Source organism: Argentina silus (assembly GCF_951799395.1).
Source record: "Argentina silus genome assembly, chromosome: 4".
NCBI classification, from domain to species: Eukaryota; Metazoa; Chordata; class Actinopteri; order Argentiniformes; family Argentinidae; genus Argentina; species Argentina silus.
Genome location: NC_139658.1, coordinates 6,743,439 through 6,765,418, shown reverse-complemented (window position 1 = coordinate 6,765,418; position 21,980 = coordinate 6,743,439). Strand labels below are relative to the sequence as shown.

The 21,980-nt window shown below is 42.6% G+C and overlaps 1 protein-coding gene across 1 annotated transcript; it reads left to right on the top strand.

Moving 5' to 3' along the window:
• Window positions 1-14,501: 14,501 nt before the first annotated feature.
• LOC310803174 (tubby-related protein 3-like) lies at window positions 14,502-21,259 on the top strand (the record flags this gene model as incomplete). The annotated part of the gene is made up of 12 exons (XM_083667860.1): window positions 14,502-14,516; window positions 16,918-17,038; window positions 17,363-17,476; window positions 17,570-17,683; window positions 17,970-18,089; window positions 18,404-18,627; window positions 19,033-19,200; window positions 19,444-19,556; window positions 19,718-19,826; window positions 20,098-20,196; window positions 20,702-20,873; window positions 21,034-21,259. 12 exons carry the CDS (start codon window positions 14,502-14,504, stop codon window positions 21,165-21,167), a joined length of 1,503 nt encoding a protein of 500 aa, XP_083523986.1. The 3' UTR covers window positions 21,168-21,259.
• Window positions 21,260-21,980: the final 721 nt, after the last annotated feature.

The following is a 21,980-nucleotide window of genomic DNA, read 5'->3' as shown; positions in this document are numbered from 1 at the left end:
ATTAGTGCCCATTTTCTCAGAGACTTGGCTCTTTCCAGCCCTACAACCCCACGGAAGCTTGCTGTTTAACAGGCAGAAGTAAATAGCTGAATTTAAACATGGCCTCCCCCAGTTGCCTCCCCTTAGCCTGCTAAGAGCTGTGTGTATAGCCAGGAAGCAATGCAAAGGAAGAAAAAATGATGAAAACAAAATGGCAGCGCTTCGGCCATTTTAGGGAGTTGCTTGGCACTCGTAAGTGGCAACATCTGTGGGGCAAAAACCTGTGAACTTCTCCTTGCTTCTGTTAACCCATATCCTCGAACCTCAGCTGGATTTTTTTTGTTCTTGTTCAAATCAAAGGTAACAATGTTCTGCCAAACTAAGTCAGATACCGTAACTGCATAAATTCAATATCCTGCATTATTTTCAAAATGCATCCCATTTCAGATTATATTATTTCCCTCCAAAATAAATAATAATTTAATCAAGGTGAAAGCCACTTCAAGTTCTTCGAAAAGGAGCTCAGTGTGAACTGTGCCAACTACTGTAGAGTCTGAGGCACCAGCTGGGCAGTGCCAGTCTATGCCCCCACAGGGCCATGCTTTGGCTGGGGGAGGCGGGGTGGGGGCCAGTGTTATGGTAGACGATGGTCTGGTCAAACCATGCATAGATCCGCCCGCCGCTTTGCATAAATTAGCATGTGAACCATAGCCTCTGAAAGGCAACCAGGGCAGCTTCATTAACATTCTGAATTCCTCTTTGGCCTAATTAAGGCAGACAGTGATTGAAATGTTTTGGCAGGCCATGAGGCTGAGTGAGCGCCAGGGCATGCTCAGTGGGGCGGAATGAAAAGGCATAGGGGTGGGAGAGGCAGGGAGGGAGAGGCCTTAATTGAGATGTTGAATTAATTAGACGGCAAATGGTATCAAACTCCTCGGACTGGCCGTTGCATACAGATGGGGCAGGCTGAGAGAGGAAGGAAACTGATTTAACTTTGTCTATGTAAAAAAATAAATAATGGAAAAGTTTTAGCATGATTGATCTCAGTTACAGGCTCAAGGCCAAATCTGACGGTAACTTGGGATACAGATGTATCAATGCATAATCTATGCCATCGTTAGGACCCTATCCCTGCAAGTCTATATTTCTGCATGTCTGGCTATCATTTACAGAAAGTGTGTATAAGATTACTCAGGTGATCGGAGGGACTGTTTGAAAGAGAAGAGAATCCAAAGATGTTTTTGTTTCTATCATCAAAGAATGAGTGGGTTTGGAGTAAACCATGCATGTTGTGATGAACAGTATGTTCTGTGGAATCTGTGTATAATTAATGTATGGAACACCCACCGGCAGACTTGTTATGACTGAAGGTATTGAGAAATATGTATACAGACACAGTATGAATACCAAAATACAGAGACAAACCTAAACTTGCATATGAGAGACAAATCAAACATGAATTGTTCTATTCATCTTAATAGCTGGATGCGATCATCAAATGTACAATTCCCAGGCTGCTCTGTATAGCAAAAAAGGAAATGGCCGCTGTGTTAAGTAAGAGGAGTGCCCCCAGGTCCCCAAATCTCCGCCATACATGTTCCCTGACAATAACATTATCATCTGTACTCTACGCCCCCTCACAGACAGAAGCCTTGGCCAACTGTCGTCATCTCTGTGATACAAGTCAACATTGTTAACCCTGTCAATAATCGTCGCCAGTAGTCAGGTGTAAAACATTCGAGATGAGTATTTAGAGATGAACACGCGGGAAAAAAATACCTATGATGAGTTGGCGCTGGTCCACGGGTATCGGCAGAACACTGGGCTGGGCACGGTCGTGAAGGAGGGAAGAAGAGCTCTGGGGTAGAATCTTGTATGCTCCTCTCTTCAATATCTGGTGCCAAGAAATGGGCATTGTCTCCATGCCAAGCTGAATCTCAATGAACCAAAAAGGGGGTGATGTAGTGGAGGGAGCATGGCAATGCTCCCCACTGAGGTGGGAGGGGTGTATTGGCATCGGAGCAATGAGAGGCTGCCATGTAATAAAGTGTGGTATGTGACAGCACAATACTGTACTATGCCACTGCTTTGTTTACTCTGGGATGTACCATAGGGCTGTGTGATCGTATTTACTATCCGCAAAGAGGTCCATCTTAAGCTCATTGCTGCAGGTACAGTGTGTGTGTGTGTGTGTGTGTGTGTGTGTGTGTGTGTGTGTGTGTGTGTGTGTGTGTGTGTGTGTGTGTGTGTGTGTCACTTCTGTTGAAGCTCATCATCTCAATATCTGTGATGCATCCTGTTTACATTGCCTGCCTATAGTAACTAACTATACACACTTCCGCTTTTCTTCTGTTCTCATCGAGGTACCAATGATCGCCTGCTTCAGATCACAGTGAGAAGCGCCCATTATTGTCATCTTGAGCTTGCCCATTTACTACCTGTTCTAATGTTCTGTCCACATTTTGATAAAATAAGCTAGCTATCCAGTCAGTTATGAAGGGTGTTTTAATGTAAGTGAAAATCGTTGAAATGTTTTGTGTCTTATAGATTAATTCACTCGTCCATGTATAGTTCTGTAATTAATCAGAATATACTTCTTACCGCTTTAGATAAACCATATACCAGTCCCCTATGCTCGAGAGGATGAGCATTTGAAAGCTCTCAAACACAAATCTCATTTGCTCCCAATCTCAAAAAGTAGACACCAACCTGTGAAACCACACACGGGCCAGGTGTGCTGGACCATCAACCAGGGGCAACCATGGTTCAGTTTCCTAAAAGCTTAAGTAATACTTCATTTCTCCCAATGACCCAGCCGCAAAGCCGTGAGAGAGTAACAATTATCAAATCATTGTCTGCAGGTCAGTCTTCTGTGCTTGAAATAACAAAGCATGTTAAATTAAGAACTGTGCTGGTCTTGGGGAGGAGTGGAGAGGGACTGAATTATCAAAAGAGATCAAGTAAAACTCACCCCAAAAGAGTTCCTCTGACCCCCCATGTTCAGTGTTCAGAGCCTTCCATTTGTTCATGTTCAAACCCTCCACTCTACTCTCTCACCCAAGTCCAGTCTGTCCACATGGTCTCTTCTCAAAACTCAGTTTTCTTTTCAGCATCAGGAGGGGTAAGCAGAAAAATAGCTAAGTCCTCCATAAGTACAGGTACTGTACCTCCACGTAAAACCAGTGCATAAATGTACTTTAGTAGACCAAGTCTGTCTATTGACGGAGAGAAATCATTTAGAATGTCAATCGACTCCACTGGAGGAGAACGCCCTGGTTGCAGAAATAGCGTCGGGCTCAAACAGGAAGTCAGTCGAGTGTTGACCTTGTTTGACTTCATCCTGTGGCCTCAGGAGGAGTTGTTCCATCCCTTGTTTATGATAGCTGAGATAGAGTATCAGCGCCTCAGGCAGTCACACTCAAACAAACCTAGATGGCTGTTTAATGACTGCTAATTCTATGTTCATGCTGTATATCTCTGTCATAAAAGCCATACACATCAGATCACTTTTATTTACCACAGGCCTTTCATTCATATTGATACCAAATATATCTGAAAATGTCCATTAAACAGTATTTGAGTTTTACAATAACACAGTTTTTACACTGTTGTTGCTAAGCAAAAAGACAATGCATTGTTAGAAAAATACTCTCTTCTCCACTGACGACTTGCATAATTGAAAAGAATGAAATTGAAAAGAATCTAACAAATGTTGTCCTCATGATATCCACTATTGCAACAGAGCAATGAGAGCTATTTCTGTAAAGGGATCATTCAAATAAAACTTCAACCTCCAACGTTCTATTGTTTGAGCTATCATTAATACATATCAAAGTTAAATGGAGAGTTAAATGTAATCCAACGGTGCTCTTTTTGGTCTTGGTGGCCTTCAAGTGCTATCAAATAGGATTGTTTGAGTATGCTTATAGTGCCTGATAAAGGCAGAGAGACTTTGCTCCTGGTAACCACACATCCCTGTTACTGGGGGGAGGAGAGACATGCAAATAGCAGGGGATATGAATGGCCTCCAAAAAACATATCATCAAGCAACATGACAAGTTCATCTGAGGAGAGCGAGGAGAGGAGGAAATTATCTCATTTTCTGTCTCTTAACCCGCCTTCCCTGGCCTGTGCCCTCCCATTTTCTCTTCTTCTTACTTGGCCTAGCCTCTGTACTGTATGCCATGCTCTCTATCCAACACACACACATGCACACGCAGCCACACATGCGCACGCACCCACATGCGCACGCATCCACATGCACACGCGCATGGCATACACAAGCAAACACACACACATACACGCAGGCACACACACACACACAGACACACACATACACATGATTAACACTGCAATAGTGTGTTGTTCATGGAGTGTAATATGCGGTTCTAGATTGTATATGCCCCTTTGTTGAGAAGAGAATTACTGCTAAGATCTTGTGCCAGTTTGAGATGAGCCCATGTTTCATTTTCAATCATTCCATAAGTCTTCGTACTGAAGTCAACAAATAATTATGTGATTCTAATAATTATGCAAAGTATCAAAAAATTCAAACCTAAATTCTATGAACAGAAATGTTTCCCAAAAAAATTCAAAGCAAGCTCAATCTGAAAATTGAGACCTTGGAGTCGTACAATACAAGCCCCTTCATGCAAAGAACAATGCTTACATCAGAATGATCTGGTTCATACTGGTTTCTGCACAGGTCTATCAAACAGCAGCAACTCGACTGTTAGCTTCCAAAGAAGTACAGTAGACAGCAACTGTTAATCTCATCAGCTCTGTTTGACATCATCATTTCACCTTTAAACCTCTTTGTTAGTGACAACAGCTGTTATGATAACATGCTTTCAGGATTTACTAATTAGTTGATCCTTTAGATTATGAGACTAACTGTCGTTGTAAATCAGGTAAGAGGGGTATAGTACATCTGAGCCAATGTCTGGCTCTCTCATTTGAAAATAAATCACGTCTCCAAAACATCACCTCAAGAAATGATAATATTTACGTTTACCAGCATGTCATAACTGTTTACATCATTTCTACTGAGATAAATTTGTTGCATACACATCGCTCCCATAAGTGGGAGACCTTGAATGCAATGGCACAAGGAGGGATGAATTGCATATTTCTCAAGATCACTATAGTAAACAGCTGTTGTGTGGGTGTCTTCACTTGTGCAGTCTTTTAGTGATTCATGCACTAACAACTATATATGAGACTGATCGCAAAATGTTTCTGTGCTCTTCACTGTACCTTATGAGATATAATCGTGCAATGCATAGATATGCAAATGTATTTTATACATGTTTTTCCTCTTTAAACCTAGTTGTTTAGGGTATAATCTATTGCACAGTGGTGTGACTAGGCCCTCGTTGCCCCTTAATGATAGATTACAAGTTATTGTTCACTATAATTCTGATACACCAGAGGCAGCCACAAAACGGCCTCCATAAACAGGCTGTCTATCGAGTTTGACATAAAAGAATGCATCGCTTTTTGGGCAACTACTTCATGATCTAAACTAATGCCTTGAGATGAAATAGAAGCCATTAAAGTCATTACATTTTTTTCACTAAAGATCCTAAAGAAATTCTACTTAATTTCTATCGCACAGAAATGGAGGAGATTTCGGCGTTGCGACGAGGGCAAAGCAGACACGTGTACAGGAGGAAGGTGATAATGAAAAAGAGGAAAAATGCACAAGAAAGAAGTCAAATAGAGGAGAGGTAAATAAAAACTAGGAACAACAGGGCCCTAACATCAAAACAGTATCAAAAATGGAAATACCTGGAGGCGTATTTTGTAAAGGACAGAGCAGGGATCTCAGCAGAGATGACCCGAGGGAGAACAGGCCATGGTGGCGGCGAAAAAAAAGGGCGGGGAAGAAAGGAGAGGAGAACGCGTTTCCACATCCCTCTCTTTCGCCTGCAAGACGAGGGAAAGGCTGAGCAGCGTACTGGCGAGCAACCCCACTCGAACAGGGGCTGGGGCTTGAGAGCAGTCTCGGCCATGCCCTCCTCTCTCCCTGCCCACTTTGGCCCTGTTGCCAAGAGGGAGAAACACGGAGAGAAGAGAGGGAGAAAGAGAGAGACAGAGACAGACACACAGAGAGAGAGAGAGAGAGAGAGAAAGAGAGAGAGAGAGAGCATGTGGTCACAACAGCCAGCTTAAACAGACAATTGTACTTTAGAAAATAAACTTTTTTTTATTTGAACAGCACACAGTAGATAGCAAGAAAGTGAGGTCTTCCCTTCGAGATCCTCTCAAAAGAGTTGCTGCAAGGACACTCTCCTCACAAGGCCCCGAACAGCCTGGCATTGGCTGTCTACCATCATAAAGACATCTCACATAACCAGATTGAGGCAGAGAGAGAGAGAGAGAGAGAGAGAGAGAGAGCTAGAGAGAGAAAGAGAGAGAGCTAAAGAGAGAGAGATAAAGAGAGAGAGAGAAAGAGAGAGAGAGAGAGAGAAAGAGAGAGAGCTAGAGAGAGAGAGAGAGAGCAAGCAAGCAGAGAGAAGTATCCAAATGTAATACTTACATGATTTCTTGCACTTACGCCAAAAGCCTTGGCAGATTTCTCACAGTGAAACTAGTCAATGCCAGAGATTTCCGATGCATTCGGGAGAAAAGAGGGCAAGTTTAAAGACTTCTCTCAGAGCGTGCAGTGAAGCCTTTTGTCAGCAGTTGGCATCAGTCCCAGGTAGGACATGCCTCACGGTTCCCATTCTCTGTAGTCATTACAGACTTCTTTAGCTGTTCTGCACCTGCCTGTGTTTTTGTTTTGATTTGTTCCATTGTCACACTCTAAGCGAAGACAGTAAAATCATTTGATTGCGATTTGGATAATCATTGAGATTAGAGAAAATAAGCAATGAAGAAATCCCCCCCACCCCCCTTCTTTTTTGGGGGGTCAACATTGCACATGTTGGATGAGCTTCTATACTTCTGTATAGACTTGTCTGTCAGGAATGATCCTCTAGCAACAAGCTGTGCTGTTGAGAAAGTCTACCCAAGGGTGAGGAAAGGGTCAACTTCTGGGAACAGACGGCCGTGGTAAGATAAATCCACAGACAGACTCACAGAGTCCCGTAGGAGCCTTTGCCAAGAAAAGTTAAAAAGGAAAAGGCGCTAAATAATCCAACGTTACTGTGCCCAAAAGTGCATCTCGCCCTCCTCCCACGTCTGTCCGTCATTGACACAAGTCACATAAAGTAGACAAGTGCCACAGTACAGTCCAGTCCTCTCATCCTGGTCTTTTCTCAGGCATTATCCTGGGCAGCTTTCTCTGTGACGTCATCACCTCTTTTGTTATTTTCAAATGTATTTCTCTCCTTTAGTGTACTGTACCTTGCATCCCCTCATACATATTTCTCTCCAAAAGAAAAAAAATAGATCTTAGTGCTTCCATGTAGAATTTGCCCTTCTTAGAAACAATGAAAAATAACAGTAAAATTAGGTTGCCAATATTTTCCGGAGAGGGCAGAAAACTGGAGAGAAGAGGAGAGGAGCTGCAAATTCCCTTCACAAATCTCTCTCTGTGTCTTTCTCTTCCTGCTCGCGAGCAGTGAGCTTGTAAAAGTTTCAGCTGCAACGGCTTGGGCCAGCCTCCATTGGCAGCGGTTCAAAAGAGCGCTGCCTGTTTCTAAAGAGCTGGGGACACGTCTCTGTAAAGGAGCTCCGGCTGGCTCTCTACTCTCTCACTCCGCCCTCCCTCCCACTCACTCAGGGGCTCAGGGCAGTGCCCGCTCCCAGGGTTCTCCCTTCATGGCACAGCCAGCTCAGGCAGCAGGCAGGCACCTTCCCCTGGATGTGGTAGGATAGAGATCCTCCCTGTGTTCCTGTGAGACTCTGTGGGGTCACAGAGTGTGTGCTGTTATGCGCACATACTATACGCACTGTAATGCAGCCTTACTTCCTGAATGCCTTGCCCTCCATTTCAGATGTGTGTCAGCCTCTCACGAGGTTGAAGTCTGTTTGCGCCAGAGTTCATATGAGGTTTCTGGGCGGCTCAGGGCCGCATGGGCAGGGAATGTCTACCAATCTACTTCCCTGTTGAGTTTTGAAGTTAGCCTTGAAATGTTGTTGATTCGACTACAATGTCTGCTTGATACAGTACATGTTTAAAATCAAGCAGTGTTTTAGCAGTGCATTCCTTGTGTACAGTATGTGAGTCATCAAACTATAAAATGATTTCCTTGATCCAAACTATTCCTTTGATCTTTCACGTTAAATATTATAGATTATAAACCTATGATTTAGTTCATCACTGACTGTGCAGTTTCTGCCAGACTAAACTATGCAAAGGGACTGGATATGCAAAGTCTAGACTGAACTAAATGACACTGACTGACACTGTTGCTAGAAGGGACCAGTGACCCAAGTCAACCACCCCCACAGTGCATATGTTTTGCCTGCCTGTTCTCTCAGAGACTGCCCCTGGCATTATGCTCTGTTTGCACAACTGTGCCTCTCTCTGCAGGTGTCAGATCAGGACACTGTCCTCCAGTCAAGATGTCACCATGTCACGCCACTCAGGGAGAGAGACTCTCTGCTCGACCCGGCCCAGCCCAGCTCTGCTCTGCAAACAGCCTCAACCCTCGCCCAGTTATCTGCAGCGCAGCAACACATTGACCCTTCACACAGCTATCTGTGTCTGCGGAATGGAAAGTCAGACGTGTTTCACATCACTATGCAGCCCAGTTGGAAGAGAGATCAACAGTATAAGCTGTACGGTTTGACATATGAAAGTAGAACTGTGAGCAGTTATAATTATACAGTAATCCTAAAGTACTGTAACTCCAATAGCATACACAAAGTCTGGGGAGTGCAATGTATTGTAATGGTGTCTACAGTACATTTGAGAGTTAAGTGTACTGTACATTACAGTAGAACATGCTTTGTCTATTGTTCTAAGTTTGGTTAACTTTTGGACTTTTGGACTTACAGTTCAAAAGTTGTTGTCGTTAAAATAATGACTTGCAAATCATACCACTTCAAATAAACAGGTGGTCCCAGTGCCTAAATTATGCTTAATGACTGTGTGTGCTTGCGTGCGTGGGTGCATGGGTGTATGAGTGTGTGCGTGTGTGCGTGTGTGTGTATGCGTGTGTGTGTGGGTGGGTGTGTATATGTGTGTGTGTGTGTGTGTGTGTGTGTGTGTGTGTGTGTGTGCACGTGCGCGTGTTTGTGTGTGCATGCGATTATGTATGTGTCTATGTTTGTGTATTTAATGGAGAATCTATGGGCCTAATGGTCTTTGTGGCGCCAGTGTCAGAGGACACATACTCTCCACTGGGACCCCCCATTAGTGGCTGGCTGCAGGGCCAGAGCTAGGGGCTGCTCACACACACACACACACACACACACACACACACACACACACACACACACTCCTGGCCGTTGGCGGTGACATCATCCTCTGGCTGAAAACGTACTGTAAGTGTGCTGTCCTTTCTACAGAACTCCTTGCTTTATTCGCTCTTCTCTTTTGAGTCAATATTTTGAAAAGGGCAAAGCATTTGACCTTGACATGATCCTGTTTTTCTAGTTTGGGGAGTTTTGTTGGGAACATGGAGACACCAGAGAGACTGAAGAGAATTAGAGAGTGTTCTTGATTTGGATGGATGGGCCTGCTTTGCTAACCTTTGCCTCATTTCACCATTTGTCTCTTCTCTATGTACTGTGTGAGTATCGCGTGATGATGCCTGAGGGAGAGAACTGGTGTGCAAATCAAGAGTTGCAAGGCTGTTGTTACGGAAACATAATGTTCTGTATGGAAATATGATTCTGTGGTTCAGGGAACTGTGACATACCGAATTGCGTGGAAGTGCTTTCTTTTCAGTTACTGGTCACACTAGTGTAGCATGATCATTTTCCTTGTAATTTGCACACAGTATCTCAAACGAAGCCAACCCCATCCAAATAAAATTAACTGAGAAGACATGCCCCTAAAAACCCATTGCTCAGCAGCGAGGTTGGTGCGAGTTCCTTTTCGATTCCATAAATTCCGGTAGTGAATTGAATTCCAATTAGAGAATTGAAAAAAGGCCATTTATTTTCAAAGATTTTCAATAAATTGAGTATAAATTGACTATCTGGGTATATTGTATGTTCCAATAGTCAGCAACTCTACTCTTCTGCTGTAAATTGAAAATAAAAAGCTTTGGAATTTGGAATGGAGTTTTAAAATGCTCACCTCACCTCACCTCACCTCACCTCACCTCACCTCACCTCACCTCACCTCACCTCACCTCACCTCATCTCATCTCATCTCATCTCATCTCATCTCACATCATCTCATTTCATCAACAGGATCATGCGGATGGGATGTCCCTCTCTAATGGACACAGCCATTGGTTCAGCTGTCAGAAACCTCACAAAGTCAAGTACAGGTCCCACCAGACAGGCATAGCTTATGCAGGGGTGTTGAAGTTCTAGAGTTCACGAGAATAGGACCACCCCTCTGACCATGGCAATGATGCCGCAGAATCCACTAACACTGTACCATGCATAAAGGAAAACATTTTCATACCTTTATGGTACAATAGCTACTCATACTGGGGGACTAGTAGAGTAGAGTAGGCTAGAGTACAGTACAGTACTGTACTTTACAGTATAGTAGAGAAGACTGGAGTAGAGTAGAGTAAAGTAGAGTAGAGTAGAGTAAAGTAGAGTGCAGTAGGCTATGGTAGAGCAGAGCTGAGTACAGTAGACTAGAGTAGACTAGAGTAGAGTAGGGTGCAGTAAAGTAAGCTATAGCAGTATAGTATAGTATATTACAGTAGACAGGAGTAAAGTAGAGTAGAGTAGGGTAGAGTACCGTACAGTACAGTAGAGTACAGTACAGTAGAGTATACAGGAGTAAAGTAGAGTAGGGTGGAGTACAATACAGTACAGTAGAGAACAGTACAGTACAGTACAGTTTGTGACCTTGTGTAACCATGTTCATGCAAGGGAAGAGAGGCTAGTTTATCATTATTCCATTTGTGCCCCGGGAGCCTACTTCTGGTTCAGAACACCATGCCATTTATAGTCTTAAAAAGACCTCCTGCCATTGTTCCTCTCTTTAACTCTCTCTAAACAGCCCTCCCTGAGGGGGAAGCTACATTCATTTAACCCAGATTTTCCTGTTTCGTCTTCATTGTTTGCCTTTCCTGAAGTATGACTCTCTGTGTATGATTCACCAGGGTCTACACTGCACTGGGTTGATGTCCTCACAACCATGCTGCTTCAGCAGGAAAGACAGGGGAACTAAAACACAGTCGTTCCTCTGCTCAGGCTCAGGGAAGCTGCATCTGGAGCGCTCTACCTTTGTGTACTTAAACGTCATTTACCCCGTCCTAGTGTTTGCACAACCTTTTGAATAGTCTCCTCTTCTTCTTTTTTTGCCTATACTTTGAGCAACTTGTTTTCATTTCTGTCTGTTTTGTTGTTACAGTTGTTGATGTTGTAAGAGGTTGCTTTGATTCACAAGTTTGATATGTCTCGCCTATTTGTCATTTCCATAGCACTGTTTACCTCCCCCTCCTGTGATAAATTGTGTCGTTAACACATTCAGCATAAAACACTTTTGGAAATGCAAGCTGCAAACACACACACACACACACACACACACACACACACACACACACACACACACACACACACACACACACACACCCTCTCTCTCTCTCTCTCTCTCTCTCTCTCTCTCCCTCTCCCCATTCTAAGCTGGTTGTATATAGTCACTGTCTCTTTAAGATCTTGACACCCTCTCTCCGACTTCCCTGAGGTCATTGGCCTTCCTTAGGCCGTCTGCCAAGTGCCATGTTACTGTCAAGCGTTTACAGAAATGCCAGCAAAGCTATTAGTCTAGACTCTTTTCAACAGTCAACAGGCTGGCCAGTGTGAGAGGAACACAGAAGTGGAGAGAGGAGGGGTCCTTCAGTTACAAAACAACCCCTCAGTACTGATTTACAGTTTATTCTCAAACACAGGTGCAGATGTGCTGTAGCTCTATAGGCCGATACTGTCTGCTGTCTGACTGCTAGCCATGATCATTCTCCTGTTAGCACTGATGCTACATGCTACAGTACGTCTCCCTCTGCAGCTACTTCTACTACAGGAAGCTACGAAGCTACACCACGTTTACTTTGAATAATGATAATGAAAATGATGAAAATGAAAATAGAATAATCGTCATGTAGTTCCTCTATGGGAAGCAACATAGTCTGTATGATTATTACATTATCATAATAGACTATGCTGTCTGGCTCATAAATTTGCTTAAATAAACTCCAAAAAGCGCCTCCTTGTACTTGTATTTGCTCGTCATGCTTTTTTCTTGTCTGTTGATATATGGCACTATCTGGTGGTTGGTCATTGAAACTACAGTTTTAAAATGACACTTCTACACCACCTCTTTGCCCTCAAGAAACATGTAATCAATGGGATTGTGTTTTTGTTTTGTCATATTCCCAATATATTGAATCTGTGACTTTTCCTAACCTGACCAGATAAGAGAACCCTTTGAAGAGACACAATAGTAATATAACCATATAAAACAATACTTTTCCTGTCTAAAAGGATCTACTGTAAAATCCCACAGATGGTATGGAGCTGATTACACTAAGCCGTGTTGGGGGGTCGTCAGGGTGTCTGTGGGGGGGGGGGCTGTTGCTCTGTAGCCAATCCTATTAAGAGGGAGGTCATCTGATGGGCCAGGATAAGTATAGACCCTCGTGGGTAGTTACTCGTGGGGGTCATAACGTCACGGACGGGAGGCCTGAGGAGAGACCACGCTGGCCAGACAACACGCTCAATCAGCACTGACTGAGCAAGTCAAAAGTAAGTGGGCAAATTTAAACTACAGTACACAAAAGTGTAGGGTGTAGGGCATAGTGTGTGTGTGTGTGTGTGTGTGTGTGTGTGTGTGTGTGTGTGTGTGTGTGTGTGTGTGTGTGTGTGTGTGTGTGTGTGAGCGTGCATGTGAATGGGTTGGTGGGTGGGTGGGTGGGTGGGTGGGTGGGTTGCCTGTGCCTGTGTGTCAGTCTGATTCCATCCCTCTCCCCAGGACACTCATGCCTCTCCATATGGAAATCCTCCAGGAAGTCTGGACAGAGGACAGGTATGTGTCAAAGGTCTTGGTGCGTGTAATAACAGCTGCACAGATTCTTTCTGTGAGGCAAATCATACCAAACCCGAATCCCTGTTTACTATTCCTTGTCATATCATATTTGCAGACAGGTCAATATGTTATGCCTGCTACTTGACCCAATAGCTCCTCCTCAGATATCAGAGGCTCTGCTGGGGCATGCCGTGATGGAGCTCCTGCCTCTCCATCCCACTCAGTACCCAAGAACTCACTCTTTTCTCAATGGCTGTTAATACTGCTGTACCACCATGCCCCGTTTCCACAGGTGCTCGCCAAGTGGGGCTAAACCAATAAGCAGCGTGTAGGGGAAAGTTATACTGGTACAGCAGCAACCGGCACGATTTCTGTAGGCCCAGTTCCCACACACCATGTGATCTGCTTACGGCACTGTGACACACTGTCATTCAGCTGACTGACATGGGGCAGGGCTGGGTGGAGTGGAGACAGTCTCTAGTGAACTGCTGACCTGCCACACAGGGCTTCACCTACGATGCAGACACCTTGTGGGTAAATTAGAAGCAATGGCTTGACATGCTATTTGGACAATTTGAGAGTAGAGTGAAGAAGTCTGTAGAAAATCTAAATCTACAGACATACAGATTATTTTCTGTCTTCTCAGAGAAGAGTCTTTGTCAAAACAACTGTAAGTGACCTCATTGATGTTCAGTTAGTTCCCAAAGCACATTTCTAACATAATGCAGAGGATGCTATCACATGATAAAGATGGCAGACTGCAGTACCCAGCTCTGAATTCTTGCTGGTATAGAATGATTTCTGAAAAACATATATGTGTGCAAAAATGTCATACTATTCGAAAATGTATTCCCCAGGCTTCAGGATGATCAGGATTCACCCAACCAGCAGCAGGTAAAGATTTCCAATAATAACAATCCTTGCAATCCAATGATTTGCAGTCATGGGATGGCTAGGCAATCAGATTCTCCTATTCAACATTTGTAACAACAGTTGTTTAAATGAAAAGGTATTCTCAAGATGTCCATCTCTGTGTCTGTTTGTGTGAGATCTTTGAGAACATGTTTGTATGTCTGAGTCAACGTTAAGTTCTTTGAGTCCCATAGACGGTTACATTTGTGGGGGGTTTGACCACTCAGGAAAGTGGACCTGTGTGAGTGTGCTGCACATTCACATAACAGACTCCCCACCCTGCTCCTGTGTCACATTGGTTCTTCCTGGTGACGTGTGTTTGAAGAGCAGATGGTTGTACACATTAATCCTATTAGCAACTTTCTGCTGATGGCGTGTCATTGGGTACAAGGCTTCTCACTCTCTCATTACCAATATTAGAAGTAGTTTTTTGTGTCTTTTAACTCTTGGAAAAGAACTTGTCATACAGTAGTTTGTTGGAGCCCAAGTCACCGGCCAGACCATGTCTGCAGAGAAGGTAAATGTATGGAAATACTGTTTTGAAGAACCTTAGTTACAAAGGTGAAATTGTTGTCTAACACTGATAGAGATAGGATTGGAGGGATGTTGAGGGTAGTGGTTATTGTGATGTTATAGATGTCATGGATAAAGTGCAATGTCTTTATATTCTGTGCTGTATTTTTGTTTGATCATGATATCGTAAAAGTGTTATTCACAGTACAGTGTCAATACAGATATAGTGTTTTAGAAGCTGATGGATCAGCTGGAAAATTCTGTGAATTGAGGAAAATGTTGTCAGTTCACCTGTATAGTAATCAAATAATTTATTACAAATAATTTATTATTAACTTCTTATGTAATTTATCACACAGAGGTAGTGTTAGAATTGTAAAGCTGGTGATTTCCCTCAGTCTTCTGCTTGAGATGGAGTTCTATAGAATGCAGACCTTCTGAGGTCAAATAGGAGGTAGTTATTGTTTCCATTTGACTGCCAATGGTAGGAAAGAATTCAGAGAAAGTAGTGCAGGTTACTCAACAAGTGTGGTGGCGGAGGACCAACTACACTGCTGCCTGAAAATCAATGTGATATGGATTGTTAGAATGCCGTTATAAAGAGTCAAAACAGTTCATAATGACAGCCTACCGTGTAGCATGTCCTCAATACACCAGGGGAGGCTGGTGGAGGTGCTCGTTGTAATGGACGGGCTTGTTGTAATGCATGGAATGGTATAAGGAATGGTATTAAACATGTGTTAATGCATGGAACAGAATGAGGAACGGTAGTAAACACGTATGTTGTTTGATATATTAAATGGAGTAAAACAAGTCTATATTTTGGGTTCAGATGGGGTAAGACTGTTGAATTAAGCCCATGGGGCATAACAAAGTTATATTCTTCAAGAATCAATGGCTATATATCATTAATTTAAAAGTAAAAAAGTGATTACTATAGAACACATTGAATCATGTTGATCAGTGGCCTCTCCATACTGTATGCATGCTCCTGTCTGCCCTGCGCCATCACTCAGCTGAAGGATTGTCTGTGAGGTGAGGCCATAAATAGCTGGCCATGGCTGGCTGTGTTAATAGGCTTAGGCTCTTCACTCTGTCAGTGTTCAAATGGCCAGGATCACTGTGACCTCCTTCTTATTCTCCGTTTCTGGTGATGGTGAGAGTTGGTTCCACTCACTATAGAGGGATTGTTAGCCTGCTGGGACATAATTCTAGACATGATGTGCGTATTGGGCTGAGGCTGACTTCTGTGTGAGAAAGGAGTGACTGGGGCTGACTGGAAGAGGGGATGTATGTGTTTACAGTCCAGTATGTGTTTAGTTTGGCAATGACTGAAACCAGTTGATTACCTTAAACATCAAGCCCCTGGAGTGTGTTTCATTGGGAAAGTGTATTGAGTTTGACAATTTAATTAGAGTTTACATAATTGTGACAGGTCCTGGTACATCTGCCATTTTTTCAGCCATATCATGCCATTTTCCTTTTTTGGAGTTTCCCCCAAGCACTATAACTTGCACATTGACATGGCTCTGTTCACCCTCCTCTGTAATTCTACGAGTTTTTGTGATACAACATGTTGTGTTTGTGATTTAATATGACCATGATGCTCTTGGCCCTAACAAGTGAGTTAGTTCACTGTGTCATAAGAAGGGCAGGTTACATAATGGCTATAGTGTAGGGTTAACTGGAATTCTCTAATGATGAAAATCTACTCCAAAGTTAGAAAATAAATTACACTTTACACTAGCTTGCTCTATACCAGAGTAATAATGCTTACTCTAGTAACAACATTGCATTCAGATGTTTTTCCCTGGCACTGAAATTGCCTAGGGAACAGTGAGGTTTTTTTTTATCATAAAAATAAAGTAATACAGTCATAACAACATCTTAATACAATGCTATTGAGTTCCAACAGCATTACTATACAGAGCAACTATGGCATAACCACATCCAAGCTACAACAGATTGTAAAGTGTTTAACTTTCATTTGTTTCTTTATATCCTTCTGCTGGCATTTTCCACTGTATTTTTTATGGGTGAGTCACTGCAGTCACTGTACCTGATGTTCCTATAGTCTCTCCTTTACCTCTCTACCCTTCCAATAAATTAGCATCAGTAAATCAGTTACAATTACTCACACACACACACACACACACACACACACACACACACACACGCACGCACGCACGCACGCACGCACGCACGCACGCACGCACGCACGCACGCACGCACGCACGCACGCATGCACGCACGCACGCACGCACGCACGCACGCACACACGCACACACAAACACACACACACATTTCTTATTGTGTACTGTAGCTGTGTCAGATCTCAAATCTGACCCACTTTTCTCTCTGAGTTTCATCTCCTGATTCTTTCTCCTGTAGAACATGATCATTAGAAGCCAAGGAAGAAGAAGGCAGAGTCTGTCCCAGCCACCAATGGAACAGAGGCCAAGCCTAAAAAGACCAAGAGCAAGAAAACAGAAGAGCTGTCAGGAGAGGAGAGTCCTGCTGTTCAAAGTATGGGCTGCCCTGGACACTGCCTGTTGTAGAAGCAGTTTTAATCATTAGATGATGCTTATGATAACATAGTATGCTGGTGGAGGTAGAAATCAGACAGGCGCATGTGTTTGATACAATCCCTCATTCCCTTCCATGCATTACAATGAGCCCGTCCTCTGATTTCTACCTCCAGCAGCCTCCCCTGGGATACTGTATATGTCTCAGGTAGTAGCCTAGAGAATAATGACAAACACGATGCCTGAATCAAGAAAGATTAATCAATCCATTCTCATTCTACTGTATCCATGATTGTGTTCTCTCTTCTCGTTCTCTCCCTATAAGATGGAAAGAAGGTAAAGAAAAAGAAACCAGAGAAGGATAAAGAAGAACCAGAGAAAGAGAAAGCTGAGCCAAAGAAGAAGGAGAAAGCCAAAAGTGCTCCAAAGAAAAAGAAAAGTAAGTCATCTGTATAACTTGAAATTCAAGTTCAACTGTAACATTATTATTTAATTAATCCCAATTAAATTGTGCTCTATTTTTCTGCAGAAGATGATGATGATGATGACGATGATGACGATGATGAGGAAGAGACTCCACAAAAAAAGACTAAGAAAAAGACCACAAAGGAAAGTGATACCAAGGAGAAGAAAACTAAAGCTAAAGGTGAGCAGGTGTAGAAAAGCAATTTTCTTCAAGGAGTTACTAGAGAGAACAGGAGTTAATACCTGGCTTTTCTCTCAGTAAGAGGATTAGCTGGAAGATTTCATTGTGTAATGGTGAGTGAGAGGAACAGGGTGGTGGGGGGTTGGGGGGGTGGGGGGTGGGGCTGCATCTTATAACAAATCAGAGCCCCTACATAATAACTGATATTTCAAAGATGGTTAGATATTGTCTGTTTGTGACACATTGGTGGCAAAACAATATTTGTTCCTGTTGCACGTTTTTTAAGATGAGAAAGAATCTGACAGTAAAGGAAAATCCAAGACCAAGAAAGAGAAGAAGGAGCCTGCCTCCATGTTCCAGATAAATGGAGATAAAGACAAATCAGACTCAAAGAGCAAGAAGAAAGGTGAGAGCTCATGTGTTCAGCACTCAAATTAAAGATCTATTTTTAACTGCTGCAATTTCATGGATAAAATAATGATTAACATTGTGGTTGAAAATGTACTCTTGTAGTTCATTCAAAACCATTAGGAGAGGGTGTCCCAGTATGACAGAACTGAACTAATCTGAATATGATAAATGATATACAGGTGCAATGTAGCTGTAGAAAAGGATAATACTGTAGGTGGTGATGCACTATCATATGATTCTAACCTGTCATAACATCTCTATAACCAGCTATAATATGATTATAACCTGTTGTAACATCTCTATAACCAGTTGCCAAATCTGAGAGTGATGACAGCGAACCAGAGACCAAACCCAGCAAATCAAAGAAGAAGGCAAACGCCAACCCAGCATCCATGTTCCAGACCGGAGGAGACAAGGACAAGGACAAGAGCAAAGACAAGGACAAAGACAAAGACAAAGATAAAGACAAAGACAAAGACAAAGACAAAGACAAAGACAAAGACAAGAAGGGAAAAAAGAAAGGTAAGCGTTATGTACCTGTCTTTAAAACAGCTCAGGTGTTTGAGCCTCGTCCTCTGACAAAGTAAAAGCTAACTGTCTGGTATTGTTTTATTTTCAACCTCAGCCAAAGCAGAAGAAAGTGATGAGTCTGAAGAAGAGGTGACCACGAAGAAGAAGAAGGGCAAAGGGAAAAAGGGAAAAAAGGTGGGTTTGTGTAGGTATTCTCATTATGTTGTGTGTCCTTGTTATATGACTTTTGGTCATCACAGTATAAAACTGATAGCAACGGCGTAGTCGGGCCAACACCACTTTCATGATGAGATGCATCTGACTTATTCTTATTCATGAAGTATATCTATACAATTGTATTAGCGCAATGATGATGTTGGACACCATATGCTGAAAGTGATTATGGATTTCTCTGTTCCCTTGTCCAGGAGGAGAGGGTCCCCTCCCCTGACATTGAGTTTGACAACCTGGAGGAGTTTGTCCTGCAACCAGCCCAACAGGGAGTGACTGTCAAATGCAAGGTGACTCGGGACAAGAGGGGGATGGATAAAGGCTTCTACCCCACTTACTACCTCCACCTCGACAATGATAAAAAGGTATGAGGGTCCTAGAGGTCATGCTGGGTTCACTCTTCACTTTGTACATAGTATTGCAATTTCTTTTCATCTTAATTCTCATTTTTGTTGTAATGTGTGTCCTGACTTTCTATGTGAAATGCACTTTGAATACATTTTGAATTGACTGGACTTGACTTGTGGCAGAGGTTCTTGACTTTTGTGTGAGATATGCATCAGAGGAATGTTTCATTATGGAGATTCTTTCTTACTGTGTCTTTATAGGTCTTTCTATTGGCTGGAAGGAAAAGAAAGAAAAGCACCACCTCCAATTACCTAATCTCCATAGACCCCACAGATCTTTCTAGGGGTGGAGACAACTTCATTGGGAAGTTGAGGTAGGCCTATACTGTTAAATTCCTAGATCAATGTTGAAATACTAAATTATATTTAGTAAAACAATTGGGGCCACATAGTAAATGTAGCCCAAAAGTTGTATGATTATTTTTGGATAATTTTTTAGATAGATTTAGATTTCACTCTAGATTTTACTCTCCAGGTCCAACATGATGGGGACTAAGTTCACAGTGTTTGACAATGCTCTGCACCCAGACAGAGCTCTGCCAGACATGTCCAACGCTCGCCAGGAGCTAGCAGCCATCATCTACGTAAGACAGCAATTGAAACCTGGTGTTGTATACTCATGCAGTGCACCATAGAGACGTTGTAACACTTTACACTATGCTGCTGTTGTACCTGTGTAGTAATGCAGTAACTAATTCAAAGTAAATAAACTGTGTTATTACATAGTAAGTTTTTGTAATAACCTGTGTTATAATGCAGTGATTACAGTGGTATTATATAGCAACATAATGTAAAAAGTGACCAGGGATCTAAATTCTTTCCTTCTCTCCTTGTCTCTCTGATCGCTGGTTGTAGGAGACCAATGTCCTGGGGATGAAAGGGCCCAGGAGGATGACCGTGATCATCCCGGGAATGAACAAGGACAGTGACAGAGTAGCCCTACAACCTCGGAGTGTAAGCACCTGGACACCTGTTGTTACCAGGGGAGGCTGGTGGAGGTAGATCTGATCATCTGGATCAGATGACAGGCTTATTGTAATGCATGGAATGGAATGAGGAATGATATCAAGCACGTGGGTTTGCCTCCACCATCCTCCCCTGGTTGCCTCCACCAGCCATCCCTGGTTGTTACATACAGTAGTAATCCTTTTTTGTTAATAGTACAACCACATATATATGTTCCCATGTGATTTCAAGCCAAATGGACAATCTAAGAATCTAAATCACATCTTTGTAATGGAGCTTGCACACTGCTCATGCAAACGCCAACAAACACCAACAGTGCCCAACTTTCTAGGGTTACATATTGTATATTACATGCAGAAATGACCAGTAACGCAAGTTTGATTTGCTTTTGTCACATCACACACAGTGAACTACACACCTCCTCCCATAGAGCGTACTGTGATTGTAAGTGTGACCAGACTAATGTTAATCATTGTCCTCCACTCTTTATTAGGACAACGATGGTCTTCTCATCCGGTACCAGAACAGAAACTTGGATAATCTGATCGAACTTCACAACAAGACCCCCACGTGGAACGAGGACACATCCTCTCATGTGCTGAACTTCAACGGCAGGGTTACCCAGGCCTCCATCAAGAACTTCCAGATAGTCCACAGCAAAGACAGTGAGCAAGAGAGCACAAACCAAACACTACCCTCTCGTTCCTCATTGAGTAGTTAACATGATCTTGAGGTTGTGTATTTACAGTATGTATTTATGTACAGATGGACAAATGTAAAATGTGTTATTTGATCTAAGAGATATACATCTTCTCTTTTTTCCAGTTGAATACATCGTAATGCAGTTTGGAAGAGTAGCAGACGATGCTTTCACTCTGGACTATAACTACCCTATGTGTGCAGTGCAGGCCTTTGCCATCGCTCTGTCCAGCTTTGATGGCAAAATAGCCTGTGAATAACACAAGGTCCTGGGCACTGGAGCCTCCTCATGCTGCTGCAGCCACTCATTTCTTGCATATGTCAGATGCCCACAACCAGACAGAATAATTTCCTTGGCCAGCCTTTTTAACAATTCAGACTGCCATGCAAGATGAGTGGAAGAATGGAGTTCTTTACAGAGTCTTCTGTGACAAAAGTGATCCTCCTTGTCAGAGTGAGCACTGGAGCTCCCTGTGAGCTATAGGATGAAGCATTACACCACTCCAGGACTTTGGGGATGATAGAGAAAATTTAGGCATAACCCATTTACATCAGGAATCAAAATGATCCCTCTATTCTACCTTCCTACTCTCTATTCTACCTTCCTAGTGTGTATGAACATTTCATTTGTCGTGTACACGTAAAATAGTCATTCATTGTAACCCAATATTAGAGATCACAATTACTGTAGATAAAATTGCAGAAAGACTGGATCCTCCTTGACATGTAGGACAATATTTGCAAAAAGTATTTAAAGAGTTAGTTGCATTAAGTTTAAGAGTATTCTATGATTTGTGGCATCATGAAATGTACTTTCTTTGTAATCACAATGCATGCTCAGCAGACATTTATGCCCATATTAGTGATTTTGAATCACAAACATTATGGCCTCCTAAAACAATCGAGATTCACTTTTGCAATCAGTTGTATAAAGACATGTAACGTGTAACTATGAACATATATTCCTTTTTTTCTTTTTTTTAATTTCCTTTGCTGTTTTCATTCCACTTGTAAATTTTTGTTTTTGTTTTGGTAACTGCCTTTTTATATCTTCTATTAGACTCGTTGTAATC